This window comes from Aedes aegypti, chromosome 1, assembly GCF_002204515.2.
Source record: "Aedes aegypti strain LVP_AGWG chromosome 1, AaegL5.0 Primary Assembly, whole genome shotgun sequence".
NCBI lineage: Eukaryota > Metazoa > Arthropoda > Insecta > Diptera > Culicidae > Aedes > Aedes aegypti.
Window position 1 is genome coordinate 64,064,120 of NC_035107.1, and position 15,682 is coordinate 64,079,801.

A 15,682-nucleotide genomic window follows, 5' to 3' on the forward strand; every position below is an offset into this window, starting at 1 on the left:
GAGTCCCTTCGAATCTCGCAGAGGGTTACAGCAAGCTGATGGCCTTTCGTGTTTACTGTTCAACATTGCTTTAGAGGGTGTGATAAGAAGAGCGGGGATAGACACGAGTGGCACGATTTTCAGAACGTCCGTTCAGTTACTTGGTTTCGCCGACGACATTGATATTGTTGCACGCAACTTTGAGACGATGGCGGACACGTACATCCGACTAAGGGCTGAAGCTAGGCGAATCGGACTGAACATCAATGTGTCAAAGACGAAGTACATGATAGCGAGGGGCTCAAGAGAAGACACGGCACGCCCCCCACCTCGAGTTCATATCGATGGTGATGAAATCGAGGTTGTCGAAGATTGCGTGTACTTGGGCTCACTGGTGACCGCCGACAACGACACCAGCAGAGAAATCCAGAGACGCATCGTTGCTGGAAATCGTGCCTACTTTGGACTCCGCAGAACGCTCCGATCGAGCAAAGTTCGCCATCGCACGAAGTTGACTATCTACAAGACGCTGATTAGACCGGTACTCCTCTATGGGCACGAAACATGGACCCTACGTGCAGAGGATCAACGCGCCCTTGGTGTTTTCGAACGGAAGGTGTTGCGGACCATCTACGGCGGAGTGCAGATGGAAGACGGAACGTGGAGAAGGCGGATGAACCATTAATTGCACCAGCTGCTGGGAGAACCAATCATTGTCCACCTCGCAAAAATTGGGAGGCTGCGGTGGGCCGGGCATATCACCAGAATGTCGGATACCAACCCGGTGAAAATGGTTCTCGAAAACAATCCGACCGGCACAAGACGACGTGGTGCGCAGCGAGCAAGATGGGTCGATCCAGTTGAGGACGATCTGCGGACCCTTCGCAGAGTGCGTGGCTGGCGACAGGCAGCCATGGACCGAGTCGAATGGAGACGTCTCCTACGTACAGCAGAGGCCACCCAGACCTGAGCCTGACTGGTAAGGTAAGTATATGATTCAATTTACTTCCTTGTCCACGGAATCTTCAAAACTTCAATCGCTATAAACATCTACCATCGAACATACCTTTAGTTAGTCCATTTATTAAAAACTAATTGATTGGGTATATGTTACCTACTCATCCATCCTCAATTCCTTCACGCATCGTTCAACTTGGCCCGCTTGCGGGCCTCCTCCGGATGTTTATTCTTCATGTGTTGCCGCAGCGATTCCGAGTGGGGCCAGCTTTTCAAGCACACCTGGCACCGGAACTTGGTCGGATCCATGTGGTAGTAGTAGTGATCGAGCAACTTCCACCGCAGGCTGTACTTCTTGCCACAACAGTACACAAAGGTGCCCCTTCCGTGCACGGCCATTGAATGCCTCTGCAAGCCCTGGAACGTGTCACACTTCAAGTTGCACGTGTCGCACATCAGGTTGAACTTTTTCGCGATCAATCGATCAGTCTCGGCGTCGTCATTTTGCGAAGATCCGGATTCTCCGTGCAGCTTGATGTGACGCGAAGCAGCCAGCTTGGTGGGGAATTTTTTAGCGCATATTTCACATTGGTGCGTTTTCTCGCTATCTGGCGTGTGCACCAGTTGAATGTGTCTCTTCAGGGCCTCCCAGTTGGGGCACTGTTTGGTGCATAAGGTACATATGAATCGTTTGGGATTTACATGAAATAGCATATGATCATCGAATCGGAAGTTGTTCACGAGCTTCCGATTGCAGCATTGTATAATGGCGCGCTTTCTATGCCTCACCATGGAATGCCTCTGCAACGCTTTGAAAGTCGTGCATTTCTCCGAGCACGTGTCGCATTCCAGTTTTATGTTCTTCGATACAAACAACTGAATTTTTGCCAGTTCTTCCGGTGATATTACTAATCGACCTCCGGGTTTTGAATCGTTTTGTGTTGCATCGTTATCGTCATTTTTTTCATCGTCTTCTTCCTCTGAACTGTTGGATTTTTCCGATTCATCACTTTTCTGCTCCTTTACAGCTTTTCTTTTGTTTGCTCTGCTCTGCTCAACTTTTCCCACAGATTTTTTCGTTTCCCCATAGTGAGACATACGAATGTGTTTCTTAAGCTCCCCTCGATATCCACACTGCTTCGAACAGTGGGGACACATGAAAGCCTCCGGATCCAAATGGAACCGTATGTGATCGACGAAGCGATAGTTATCCGAAAGCTTCTGATTGCAGCATATAATGGTCGCCGTTTTCGCGTGTTCCATCATTGAATGTCTCTGTAAATTTTCAAAACTGGAACACTCTTCGCCGCACGTGTCACAGTCCAAAACGAGATTCTTCGACACGTACTCCTGAACCGCATCCTTCACATTCTTCTGCACTCGTTGGCGACATTTGTTTCTCTTCGTTGTTGAAGATCGCGATTCGTTGCCACTTTCTTCGTCGTCTCCATTCTGGTCGAGGGTATCGTCATCGTCTTCAACTTCAATGCAGTCAATCTGATGCTCAGAAGCGGTATCAGGTTGATAATCTTCGCTTTTCAATACGACCAGATCTGGACTCTCGTCGAGAGTATCGTCATCGTCTTCAACTTCTATGCAGTTAAGCTTTTGATCAGGAGCGATGCCAGATTGCCGATCTTCGTTTTTCAGTACAACCATATCTGGATTCTTGTCTAGGGTACCGTCGTCGTCTTCAACTTCTATGCAATTAATCTCGTGCTCAGAAGCGGTAGCAGATTGACAATCTTCGCTTTTCAATACGGCAAGATCTGGATTCTCGTCAAGAGTATCGTCATCTTCAACTTCTATGCAGTGAATCTTGTGCTCAGAAGCGATATTAGGTTGAGGTTGATCTTCGCTTTTTAATACGGGCAGATCTGGAATCTGAACCATCGTCGTATTGTTCAAATCTGCATCCTTATTGATGACATCTTTGCCCCCTTCAACTTTCATGGACTCAATATGAGTGACTGGAAGATCTGAAAGAAAATCAACTTTCGGATCTTCAACTTTGATCTCAAAAAGTTCATGATCACTTCCATGACCTTCGGCGGCCACGTACTGATCTGCTTGTTCAGCAGGTCCTAAAGCGAAATCAAGCTGTTGATCTTCTCGTTTGACTTCCAGCGGAATGACGGAATACACCGGGCGTGAATGTAGTTGCTTCACTTCACAGTAGAACCGATGGAAGTCCTCGATCTTGTGCCAACATGGATAGCATATGGTTTTCTGAAGGTACTGGTCTTCCTGCAAAAAAAAGCTTGAAATATAGGATTTTCTAAATCGATACTGTAGTTCCACTTACATCGAACCAGAAATGCTTGCACAGTGCAATTTGGATGTCCCGGTTCGAGCTGATCGCGAACGATTGTCCTCCATCGCTATCTGCGGATTTGGCGCACGTTAGGCAGTCAGACATTGCAATCTGCTGGCTGTTGATTTCAGAAAACAAAAATGATCAGTTAGTTAGTTTATTTATACAGCTTCGAAAGTTTTGCCTTCGTATTACGCTAGTTTTCGATATTAAATACACAGACATGACTGGTAGCGGCTGGTAGTGGCTTGAAAATAGGAATTTTCAAAGACCTCTTGCCTAAAAAAAAGGAAACCAAACAGAACAAAGAAAACATGGTATGTATTTTTCAAATTGGAATTTCATCCGAAACTTTTTTTAGTATTTGTTCAGAGATTCAGATATTACTCCGATACGAAGATTTCTTCATTTCTTTTTAAACGAAGAATTTCTCCAAGAATTTTGTTTTGGATTTTTTCTAAGGATAACCACAGAGCTGAGAGCGCTACGTAGACTGGTTCTGGATGATCCCTCGAAGGCTAGTAAGCTTTTTTTTTTTTTTTTTTGTTTTTTACAAGGGGGAAATCTGCAAACAGATCCCCTGAGAAGATAACTCAGGGAATGCGGGGATGACGCACCAACGACGACCCGCTAAAACCAGCCTATGCACTGTGCATGAGCAATTCATTTAGAATTGCTCAAGTGGTGAACAGTGCATCGACATGACCCTTGGACTCAGACCCTCATCTCCCCGGAACCACCTTACGGTATTTCTTCGGGAAGGGACCAGTGCATATAGCACAACACGTGTAGCAGAAGTAGCCTAGGCAAACTGCTTCTCCTAGCCGACTTAAACAATGTTACAATCTGCAATCCTCTGCAGCCAACTCTTGGTCGGCGCGCCATAGACGCTGCAATTCTAACATAATGTGAGTGACAGCCGTAGTTACTGCATTCCAGCACTCGGCATCCGTACACATTCTCTCTATAATATTGTCGGGGGACGTGTCCCCTCCGCATGTAGTGAGCATGCGACCTCTCACAACAATGAAACGGGGGCAATCGAACACGACATGCTCCGCTGTTTCCTCTACACCAGCACAATTGGGGCACGCAGGAGATTCTGAGTGCCCGAACCTATGCAGGTACTGTCTATAGCAACCATGTCCTGACAGAAACTGCGTCAGGTGGAAGTTCACTTCCCCATGGCTTCTACCATACCAATCTGACACATTTGGTATTAGCCGATGGGTCCATCTACCCTTAGTGGAGTTATCCCATTCCTGCTGCCAGCTTCTGAGCGTTTCCTCTTTACACGTGTCGCGGACTCCTCTGGTACCCCTTTGGTTGAAGCATTGAGCATCTTCCTTGATGATGAGCCCGATGGGCGTCATCCCGGCTATGATGCACACGGCCTCTTTAGATACCGTCCGGTATGCACTTGCTACTCTTAAGCACATTATCCTGTACGTGCTTTCCAACCGCTTTAGGTTTCTTCTCTTTATAAGCGCTTTTGACCAGATTGGTCCTCCATACCTTAGTATGGATAGCGCCACGCTTGCCAGCAGCTTGCGTTTGCTGGCAATTGCAGCAGAGCTGTTAGACATCATCCTCGAAAGCGCCGCTATAGCCGTAGATGCCCTTTTACAGGCATATTCAACTTGGCTAGCGAAGCTCAGCTTGTCATCAATCATTACCCCAAGATGCCTAAGGGATCGTTTGGACTCTATGGTGCAATCACCTACCGAGATAAGCGCCCGTTGCTCGGACTTGCGGTTGTTGACCACCACCACCTCAGTCTTGTGACGGGCCAGTCCTAGTTTCCTAGACTTCATCCATTCCTCAACCAGGGAAATAGAGTGCGCTGCTGTCAACTCTACTTCCTCCATCGATTCACCATAGACCACTAGGGTGATATCGTCGGCGAAGCCAACAATCTTAACACCCGTCGGAAGGGGCAGCCTCAGTACGTCATCGTACATCGCATTCCATAACAGCGGGCCCAGGATTGAACCTTGAGGTACTCCCGCGGTAATTCGAACGCTTTTCTGCCCCTCCTCTGTGTCATACAGTAGAATCCTACCATCAAAATAGCTTTCTAGAAGCTTACACAACTGCACCGGTACCTTGAGGCGGTGAAGCGCGTGTGCTATTGCTTCCCAGCTTGCGCTGTTGAACGCATTCTTCACATCCAGAGTGACAACCGCGCAGTAACGGATGCCGCTCCTTTTATGCTCGATTGCCACCTCAGCTGTTTGAACGACCGACTGGATGGCGTCCAGAGTAGATTTACCTTTTCTGAATCCAAACTGGTTGTTGGACAGGCCGTCCGCACTCTCCGTATACGGTACTAGTCTGTTGAGAATCAACCTCTCCAATAACTTGCCCGTCGTATCTAGTAGACAGATAGGTCTATACGCCGACGGGTCACCTGGTGGTTTCCCCGCCTTTGGTAGTAGCACCAATTTCTGTCGCTTCCATACATCCGGGAAGATTCCTTGATCAATGCAGCGTTGCATCGTGGTTCTGAACATGTCCGGATCCGTGTTCACTGCCGCTTTTAAGGCAACATTCGGGATACCATCGGGTCCCGGTGCCTTGTTTGACGCGAATGATTTCACGACTTCTGCCAGCTCTTCGTTCGTCACTCTCGCCACTTCTTCTTCTTCATCTGCCGCATACGGCGCTGGGGGCCATGGGCTTATGGGATGGTGCGGGAAAAGTACATCGATTATCGATCGCAGCAACTCGGGCGATTTCTCTTGGGGCGCTATGGCTCCTTTGGTCTTAGCCATTACCACTCTGTAGGCGTCACCCCATGGACTAGAATTGGCACTCTCGCATAGGCTTTCAAAGCATGCCCGTTTCCGACTCTTGATTTCCTTTTTCAGAGCCAACTTTGCCTCTCTGAATGCTGCACCGCGTTCCTCTTTTTGTGCTTCTGTGCGTGCGCGTTGCATTCTTCGTCTAGCCCGAAGGCAGATTGCTCGAAGATTTGCAATTGATTCGCACCACCAATACACCGGCGGCCTGTTCTCTCTAGGAGGGGCTTTTCTCGGCATGGAAGCATCACACGCTCGTGATATCACAGCAACTAGCTCTTCACCGTTTAGGTCCAGAGTGTTCCGTTCGCGCCTCAGGGCTTCAGTGAATACTTCGCCGTCGAAGCGCGCTGTTTTCCATCCTCGGGCTTGGGTCGAGTTACATCGCGCTGCCTTCCGCCCGCCTGGTATTATACTATAGCGAATCGATTGATGATCGCTATGAGTATAACCGTCATCAACGCGCCAGTTCATGGTACCTAAAAGGTTAGGACTACAAAACGTCACGTCGATAATCGATTCTGCACCATTTCTGCGGAAGGTACTCACTGTACCCACATTTGCCAGCTCTACATTTAAAGCGGCCAGGGATTCCAGCAATAGTTGGCCTCTTTGATTGGTGCAGCGGCTACCCCACTCCACTGCCCATGCATTAAAGTCGCCAGCTATCACTACTGGCTGCCGATTAGCTAGTTCGGCTATCATCCTGTCGACCATGTGGGAAAATTCCTCAATCGACCACCTTGGGGGCGCGTAACAACTGCAATAGAACACGCCGTTGATTTTTGCTATCGCAAAACCGTCATTTGAGCTAGAGACTACTTCTTGGATTGGGTATCGTCCTGTCGTCCCTATAGCTGCTAACTGTTGAGACCTATCCGCCACCCAGTTCCCGTTGTTGGCTGGTATGCGGTATGGGTCCGATAGTAACACCACGTCAGTCTTGGTTTCCGAGACTGACTGCCAAAGCAGCTGCTGGGCTGCATCACAGTGGTTTAAATTTAACTGTGTTACTTCCGTTTTGGCTGCTTTGATACTCCGCTTGTGCCCGGACATTTGGGTCCGCCCGTTAAGTGTCCGTTGTCTGCTCTGTCGACACATATTAGGCACTTAGCGATTTGCTTACAATCGCTTGCCCTATGGCCTTCAGCGCCGCATTTTCTGCACATCTTACTTCTGTCGGGACCATTGCAATTCCACGACTTATGGCCCTTCCCGAAACACTTGAAGCAAACTTCAGGAGGCTGTTGTATGCTCAGCCGGCAAACCGACCAGCCTACCTTGAGTATGCCCAAGTTCTTCGCTTTGTTGGCCTCTGCGACCGGCAGCCTGATCGCCGCCACCTGGGTGCCCTGCGGGCCCTTTCTAAGGTGGATGGCCTTACTGGCTATGTCGATGTCACACTGCTCTTTGAGGGCAGCCGAGACCTCCGCTGCATCGGTGACCTCATCCAGATTTTTACACTGGAGAGTCGCTTCAGCAGTAAGGGATCTTACATCAACCTCGTCACCAAGTACTTCTTGTGCCAGTTGCTTATAGACTGCACCCTTTTCCTTGGCGTCCTTCTTTAAGACTAGGATCATTTCACCAATCCTAGTTCGCCTTATGCTTCGCACGTCTGCGCCCAATGGCGATAGCTTCTCTGTGCTTCGCATCGCCTTCAGAACCTCGGCGTATTTTGCTTCCTCCGTTTTGATAACGAGGGCTTCGCCTAAATTCCTACGTTGTTTTCGGTTTAGCGCTCTCCTTGGGCTCCGTTTTCGGTTTCCTCTGTTTTTTCTTATTTCCAACTCGTATCCACGGGTTGCTGTTGCCTTGCGCCCGTGGTTCCTGTGGATGCACTGCCTGGTTCCGGTTAACCCGTGGCTCCTTTTTCTTGGCTTTCTTGGCCTTAGGATTGGTGTTGGCCTCTCCTTTGTTGCCATGTCCTCTTGATCGCGGTGCTTGGCTCGTGCCAGCTTTTCCGCTCTGGAGGACGGCCGCGTAGGTCACTTTTCCCTTAGCAACCATACGTCTTTTCGCCACGTATTCATCCCCGGAAGCTTCCCTCTTCCGCATCGCATATCGAATAATATCATCAGATATATTCGCGTTGCCTGTGAAGGAAAACACTTCGGTTTGACACGACCTAGTGTCTTTTTGGCCTTCTACCTTGCCAAGTTGTTCCTTGGCTTTCTCGTAGTCCTGCTTTGCAGCTAGGACTGATTGTCGCAATTTCAGTAGACTTGTTTTCAAGTCTTTGCTGATATTTGTTTTGCTCTTAACATACTCGATGATGACATCAAGTTGCTCAGCAGCTACCTGCATTTTAGGGAGGTACTCCCTATTGCGATCCATGGCCTCGATTAGTCCCGGGCCATCGGTCACCACACATGTTGCACTGGAGCGGCCAGTGCCTGCCGTCGTCACAGTATCTAGGCTTTTGCCCACACTGTTTTCAATAAAGTTGGTCGCCTCCTTCCTTGGCGGGAACCTTAGCCGGTTACTGATAGGTCCAGAAGCCTCTCCTTCACATTCCGCTGGTTGTTTGTTTTGGTTGATCATCTCTTATGGGTCCCCCTAAGAGCCGCTATCCATCTCCGCTGGAATAGTCGCCTTTATGATCCCATGGTTATCTATGCAAGCAGGGAGGCCATGCTAGGGTTGACATAGTCCTTTATGAGGTACTATGTTCAGAGCCAGATCGGCGCAGGTCAGGTAATGGCATCTGAGCCTACTCCCGCCCAGTTGGAACAACCAGGCGACGGATTTGGAACGTACTCTAAGGCCTGCCACGGTTTTACGGGACGGGGGCAGCCTGCGCCATTAACCCACTCGCCGTTTCGGGCCAGTGTCACCCGACCCTACTAAGGGAGTAGAATGTCGCCGCTGTCAGCCTCAAAGCATATTATCCAGTACATATACCGTTACTTGTCCTTTATCGTGCGCTGCCAGTATACATAATTGGGGCCGTACTGGCGTTGGTCCCAATGTGCTCGAAGCACTCCTACTCGTAATTCCATGCCTTGTCCGTTTGTATCGCGACCAGTATGCCATAATCAGAATCTCACTGGCATCAATCCTGATGTGCCGGTTGGCACTCCTGTTAGTTTGGGCTAGGGTACTTTAAGCGGCACCGGTCGCTGTGACAGAGTTGCATTCGGATTTTTGTGGTTTTTATGAAGGTTCATCAGAGCCCACTGCGAACTTCACCACATCCTGGGCAACTCCCCAACTCGCAGAGGTCCTGGGGGGGGGTCCGTTAAGCCCCTGGACTTTCGTCCCTGCTGCCCCTAGTAAGCTGGAAGAGTTACAGCGTGCTCGTGCCAAGTTCAGAAAAGGTGATCAAAGATGCCAAAAAGGACACATGGACCGAATTTACGGCACATTATATCGGAATCCACTAGCTCTAGCGAGCTTTGGAGGAAGGTGAAAGCCGTCAGTGGACAGAGTAGACATGTGCAAAAAGTTATCAGCGTAGGCGGTAGGGGGAAGCTTCACTAACGATGCGGGTAAGGTTGCTGTCTAATTCGCCAAGGTGCCGACGAACAGCAATTTCAATGATACCTTCCTGCGGGCTAAATCTATAGCCGAAGCGGAGTTTATCTACTTAGCTTAGCTTAGCATTGCATAGACTGACTACACTTATCAATGGTTGCTATTCCGTGATTGACCGAGGTCAGTGAAAATGCACAAAGAATCAACTAGAAGATCGGCTGGGATTGGCCATAATCTTCTTCAGTGTGCATAATTCAGTGCCTCTATTTATACATGGTCAATAACGGCGCCGGCCACGTCCTTGCAGTCAGGTGGGATTGGGGGAAGGAATGTTAGTGTGTAACCTTTGCTTGGAGACCGTGTTTGCCTCTGCATCTCCACAAAGGTTACTGGGAGGGATGTTTGTTAATGGGGAGGATCGTTTGGTCACAGGATTCACTTTGATAAGCGATTAGACCATGATAAATAATTATTTGTGAGCTATAAATATGCTTATATGTAAATATAATATTTTCATTTGGTGTGAACAATATCTATGTAGAGAAAAATTATGCCGACACTTGAGGTGACGAGTTTGTTGAATAAAGTGAACCTTTCGCAAGTCTACACTCGTAGTGTCGAACCATTCAAAGTTTTTTTTAATAACAAAAACAAAAGTAAAAGGAAAAAGGTGTTTTGAGAAAAAAAAAATTGGACGTAAATAATTTATGAATCAGAGTTTATGTCGACACTCACAGTGACGAACCTTTCATAGTTTGTTGAAAAATCATATTTACGTCTCACCGTTGTAACGATTAAAGGTGCAATCATACATATTTTATAGATTAGATGTAGTAGCATGAAACGAGCTCACCAATTGATCCGTCATCCTTGAGCAGCAACAATCCACTTTCAGCTTCACTCGTTTGCTCGGCTATATAAAAACACACAGAGAAAATAGGCGCGCGACCCGAGAGGGAAAACAACTGACGACTGCTCGGGCTTTCTTGACGCACTGCCCAGGAGCAAGCGTCAAGGTCGAAAGATCAAAAAGAACTTCTAGCCCAAGCGGAGTTTATCTACTCTGACGAAAGTCGCCGTAGTCTTGAATTAGGCTATAACAGAGATTTCGATTCGAACTTGTTCGAATGGCCCTGAGTTGCGGCACCGGAAAGGTTGCGGGTCCTGACGATATAGGTTATTCTATCCTAAGGAAGCTACTTATCATCGTCCGGTTTGGGGACTGCTCTGGTAGTGGTTAGAACACAAGCCTCTCACGCCGAGGACCTGGGATCGAATCCCATCCCCGAGATAGTCACTGACAAAAAGTTATAGTGACGACTTCCTTCGGAAGGGAAGTAAAGCCGTTGGTCCGAGATGAACTAGCCCAGGACTAAAAATCTCGTTAATAAAGATAGAAAAAAAAATCATCGTCCGGTTGGCTCTTTTGGAATACTATGCACCGGCGCTCCGGTGTAATTCCTGCGGAGTGGAAAGAAATCCTAGCGTCTCATCCTATCCCTAAACCAGGGAAGGATAAGACGCTAACGAAGGAATATAGACCAATCACGTTGCTTCGTTGCAGGTAAGACACTCGGGCTCTATTCTCGGCCCGACTCTGTGGAATATTATGTACGATGGTGTCTTGAAATTGAATCTTCCCAGGGGCGTAAAGATTGTTGGCTTTGCGAACGACGTGGTGCTATTGGTAGTCGGTGAATCAAGAGAGGAGGTGGAGGTACTCGCCACCGAGACGATCGAGACTGTAGAAGATTGGATGCGGGACAAAAAGCTGTCGATAGCTCACCACAAAACTTAAGTGGTTATGATCAGCAATCGTAAGGTTGTGCAGCAGGCAAAAATCGCGGTTGGTGATTGCATCATAGACTCGACGCGAGAAGTTAAGCATCTGGGGGTGATGATTGACGATCGCCTTAACTTCAACAAACATATCGACTATGTATGTGAAAAAGCAGCGAAGGCGATAGGGGTGTTATCCCGGATCATGGTAAATGACTCCGCGATTAAAAGCAGCAAGAAGCGGCTGCTAGCGAGCGTCACAATTCATGGGTGACTGCACTGAACACCGAAAGGAATCGATCGCGTCTGAGCAGTACGTATAGGTTGATGGCTATGCGGGTTTCAAGTTCGTACCGCGCCATCTCATCGGAGGCAGTCTGTGTGATAGCAGGGATGATACCTTTCAGCCTTCTTCTCGAGAACCACCACACAAGAGGAATCCGAGAAAGAGAACGTGCTGACACCATTAGAAAATGGCTACACCAGTGGGATCAATGGACACATATCGTCTTATACCAAGTCTGTCGATGTGGATAAGAAGATCACATGGTGAAGAAAATTTTCACCTGACGCAGTTTTTTCTGGACATGGTTGTTTCAGATAATATCTGCATAGATTCGGTCACACAAGTTCGTCATCCTGTCCCGAATGCATCAACATGGAGGAAACTGCGGAATATATATTTTTTGCATGCCCGCGGTTCGGCCTGAAACGAGAGGAGATGAAAGCCATTCTTGGTGACGATGTAAACGTTGACAATGTCTTCCAACGGATGTGCAACGACGCGGATAAATGGAATGCGGTGAACAGGATAGTAACGCAGATAATGTCGGCACTACAGCGGAAGTGGAGAGTAGAGCAGCAACATGAAGCGTAAAGATCAGTGCTTGGCTTCGGGTCGTCGGAGCGCCAACGAACCGGAATCGTCGGACTGACTTCGGCACTTGAATGCCAGCCTCACGAAGAAATAAGAAGAAGAAGAAATTAGTGTGGTATGGCCTTGGGTCGTATGGGCGCCGACGAATCGAAAGTTATCCCCCAATCGGAATCGTCGGACCGACCTCGGCACCTGACAAGCCAGCCGCCGAAGAATGAAGAGGAGCTTCGGGTATGTAGGGCACCCACAGGGCGGACGTCATCCCCGGAACTGTCGGACCACCTCTGCAACCCGGAGACGAAGACTGTGCGTGAAATTTCCCCTGCAATATCCGCCGGTAGACAGGGCCCACAGTGCGGCAGTTTCCCCCCACCGGAACTAGTGGACAACCTCCGTCGCCGGGGGGAGACAGGAGGACCAAAGAGAGCGAGAGGGAGTCAGCCTAAGATAGCAAGAAACAGAAGCGGAGAGCTTAAAGTATGGCGGCGTTAAAAATTTGAAGCCCCCGTCTCCCGAAGTAATACCATGAGGTAGTCCCGGGGGGATCGTTCAAATATTACGTAACGCAACAGGGGGAGGGAGGGGGTCTTACATAGTGTTACGGTCCATACAAAAATTTAAAATTTCCCATACAAAAGCTGTTACGTGGGGGAGGGAGGGGGTCTAAAATTGGCAAATTTTGCGTTACGTAATATTTGAATGAACCCCGGGGGACACATAGGCTTCTTTCCAAAAGCCGATTATATGTGGTGTGATTAAGTTTTTTCCCTTTTTTTTTCTCTTTCACAACAACTCAAGCGAACCGGAGTAGTTATAGAAGACATACGAATGAGAACCACAGAGCCAAATCAAAATCGGCGCCAAGACAGCCGTGGATGGTGAATGTTTCTAGCATTAGCCACCTACCATATTTTTGAATCGATTGTTAAAAAGGTGGTCGATGGACAATGATGAGAGTGTGACGTCTGTTTGTCTGTGTTGATACTGTAAGATACAATAATCAGTTACAACTTTGCCGAAGACCGTTTTTAAATGTTTTTTTTTTTTGTTTTGCAATGCCGGTATTGGCTTCTGAGTTTTTTTTTTCAAGATTTTAGATTACTTCCAAAAGGGCTTAGAGCCAGGGTCCAATTGAGAAATCTTATTTTGAAAATTTTTGTTTCTTAATTGTGCAAAACGTTTCTTAATTTGTTTCTGCAAATCCTGCCATATAATTTTCATAGCAGGATCGCGAGTGCGTTGAAATTGCCTTCTCCTCACGTTTTAAAGACGGATCAATATTGTCAATATCAAGTTTAATTGCTAAAGAAATGTTAACATCAAGATTAGAGTCAACATACGTTTCATATATATTCCAGTCGGCTCGTAAATAATTGAAAGTGGAGCTGATAGGATTGAGAATCGCTTCATGGGATATTTGAAATGTAACAGGGACATGATCAGAATCAAAATCAGCATGAGTAACTAATTGGCTACAAAGATGACTAGAGTCGGTTAAGACCAAATCAATCGTAGAAGGATTTCTAGAAGAGGAAAAACATGTAGGGCTATCAGGGTATTGAATTCAGAAATATCCTGAAGAGCACTCATCAAATAAAATTCTGCCGTTGGAATTACTTTGAGAATTATTCCATGGCCGATGTTTGGCATTAAAGTCTCCAATGACAAAATTTTTTTGACTTATTGCGAGTCAATTTTCGCAAATCAGTTTAGAGCAAATTAACTTGCTGTAGGAGCATTGAAAAGGCAAATAGGCAGCTATGAAAGTATATTTACCAAGCTGTGTTTCAACTGAAACACCCAAAGTTTCAGAAACGACCGTTATCGTAACGGATATTATCTTCTATCTGTCTGGCACGAGCCTCAATGACTCTCTTGCGTGAAGGGCAATCCCAAAAATTTGACTTATGATTAGCCCCGCAATTCGAGCATATAAACTTTGTGGTATCTTCCTTCACTGGACAGACGTCCTTGGCGTGAGAAGAACCTCCGCAAGTCATGCATTTAGCATCCACGCGACAATTTTTTGTACCATAACCCCACCTTTGGCACCGACGGCACTGAGTGGGGTTCTGGTAATTTCCTCCAGGTTTCTGGAAATGTTCTCACGTTACACGGACATCGAACCTAAGTTTTGCTTTTTCTAAAGCTTTAATATTATTTAGTTCTTTTTTGTTAAAGTGAACTAAATAATATTCTTGAGAAAGCCCTTTCCGAACAATGCCAGATTGGGTTCTCTTTTTCATAATGATTACTTGGACTGAGGAAAATCCAAGTAAATCATTTATTCCATTTTTGATCTCTTCAGGTGACTTAATGTCACTTGAGGAACCTTTCAAGACAACTTTTAACAAACGTTCAGTTTTGTCGTCATAAGTAAGAAATTTGTGCTTCTTCTCTTCAAGATGTTTGAGGAGAAGTTCGCGATCTTTAAGAGTTTCCGGCAAAACGCGACAGTCTCCCTTCTTTGCGATTTGGAAGGAAACCTTGATTCCCCTAATGGAGTTCAAGATCTCCTGTTTAAATCCCCCAAATTCGGAACAACTGACCACGCTAGGCGGCACTCTTTGCTTCCTCACTTGAATTAAAAGAGCCTGGGCTAGAGGCTGCTTCGATTTGGTGTTCGGAAAATTTGTCTAGAGCATCGAACTGATAGCTCATTTCGATACAATTATTCATATCACCCTTGGAAGAAAGTTCGCATTCCGGGGAAACGTCCTTTCTTCCATTCTTGCCACGTTTAGTGACAGTTTTAAAACCCACTTTTTTGGAAGGAAGTTGTGAATTTGTTGTTGTGTGAATAAACGAAAGAAGACGTGACCTTCGAGAGGTTTTTTTTCCCAAGACGGTGTCCAAGAAGGATTACCACCGCTAGCTTTCGCCAACGGGTCCAACGAAAAATCGAAGGCAGTGCCAAGGAGTTAATTTTGTTTTGTTCAGCGTCATCTTGATTTTGAATCATATTTTGTTCTGAAAAATGACCCTTAGTTGATCCATAACTGTGGGGTGACTGTACTTTATTCTGTCCAGTACTATTTGTGCCCGTAATGATGTCTTTCCATCAGCGATGTGCAGATTATTTGTGAAGCTTTGGAATAGGGTCCATAAAGCCGGATTCTGTGAACTTACCCTATCAATGAAATATAACACTCCTATTTACAAATCAATTCTTCCCCGATATATGTTTAAGCTTCAATGAATTTACGGAAACATTCACTCAAACTGATCTTCTCATAAAATGGAATAGCAAAGCTAATTATTTCGAATGCTTACGGAGTGAAATGAAAATATATATATTTTTTTTATTTACTACAAACTTTCATTGAAGAGGCACTAGCACGACTAGCACTGACAAGCACCACAGTTGTGCCGATGCAAAAGCCGTCAAAGCAAGCAAAATCAGTGATGCCAAACATTGTTTAACTTATTAGAAATGCTTTTGTAACGTTTCTGAATGGTCGAAATGAGATCATTCGTTTGTTTTGGCTTCACGTTCTA

General features: G+C 46.7%; 1 protein-coding gene across 1 annotated transcript; it reads right to left on the reverse strand.

Moving 5' to 3' along the window:
- Nucleotides 1-1,042: 1,042 nt before the first annotated feature.
- On the reverse strand, nt 1,043-15,559 carry LOC5570755 (zinc finger protein 652-A). Its single transcript, XM_021838078.1, has 3 exons — nt 15,314-15,559; nt 3,242-3,368; nt 1,043-3,183 (listed from the first exon to the last, which is right to left on the reverse strand). The coding sequence occupies exons 2-3, from the start codon at nt 3,353-3,355 to the stop codon at nt 1,117-1,119; spliced, it is 2,181 nt and encodes a 726-aa protein (XP_021693770.1). The 5' UTR covers nt 3,356-3,368; nt 15,314-15,559; the 3' UTR covers nt 1,043-1,116.
- Nucleotides 15,560-15,682: the final 123 nt, after the last annotated feature.

Bases quoted from the DNA above. Each gene is read 5' to 3' on its own strand.
- LOC5570755 (XM_021838078.1), bottom strand. From the start codon at position 3,355: ATGTCTGACTGCCTAACGTGCGCCAAATCCGCAGATAGCGATGGAGGA. The intron at 3,184-3,241 runs GTAAGTGGAACT...TTTTTTTTGCAG, and splicing joins GCAAGCATTTCTGGTTCGAT to GAAGACCAGTACCTTCAGAA.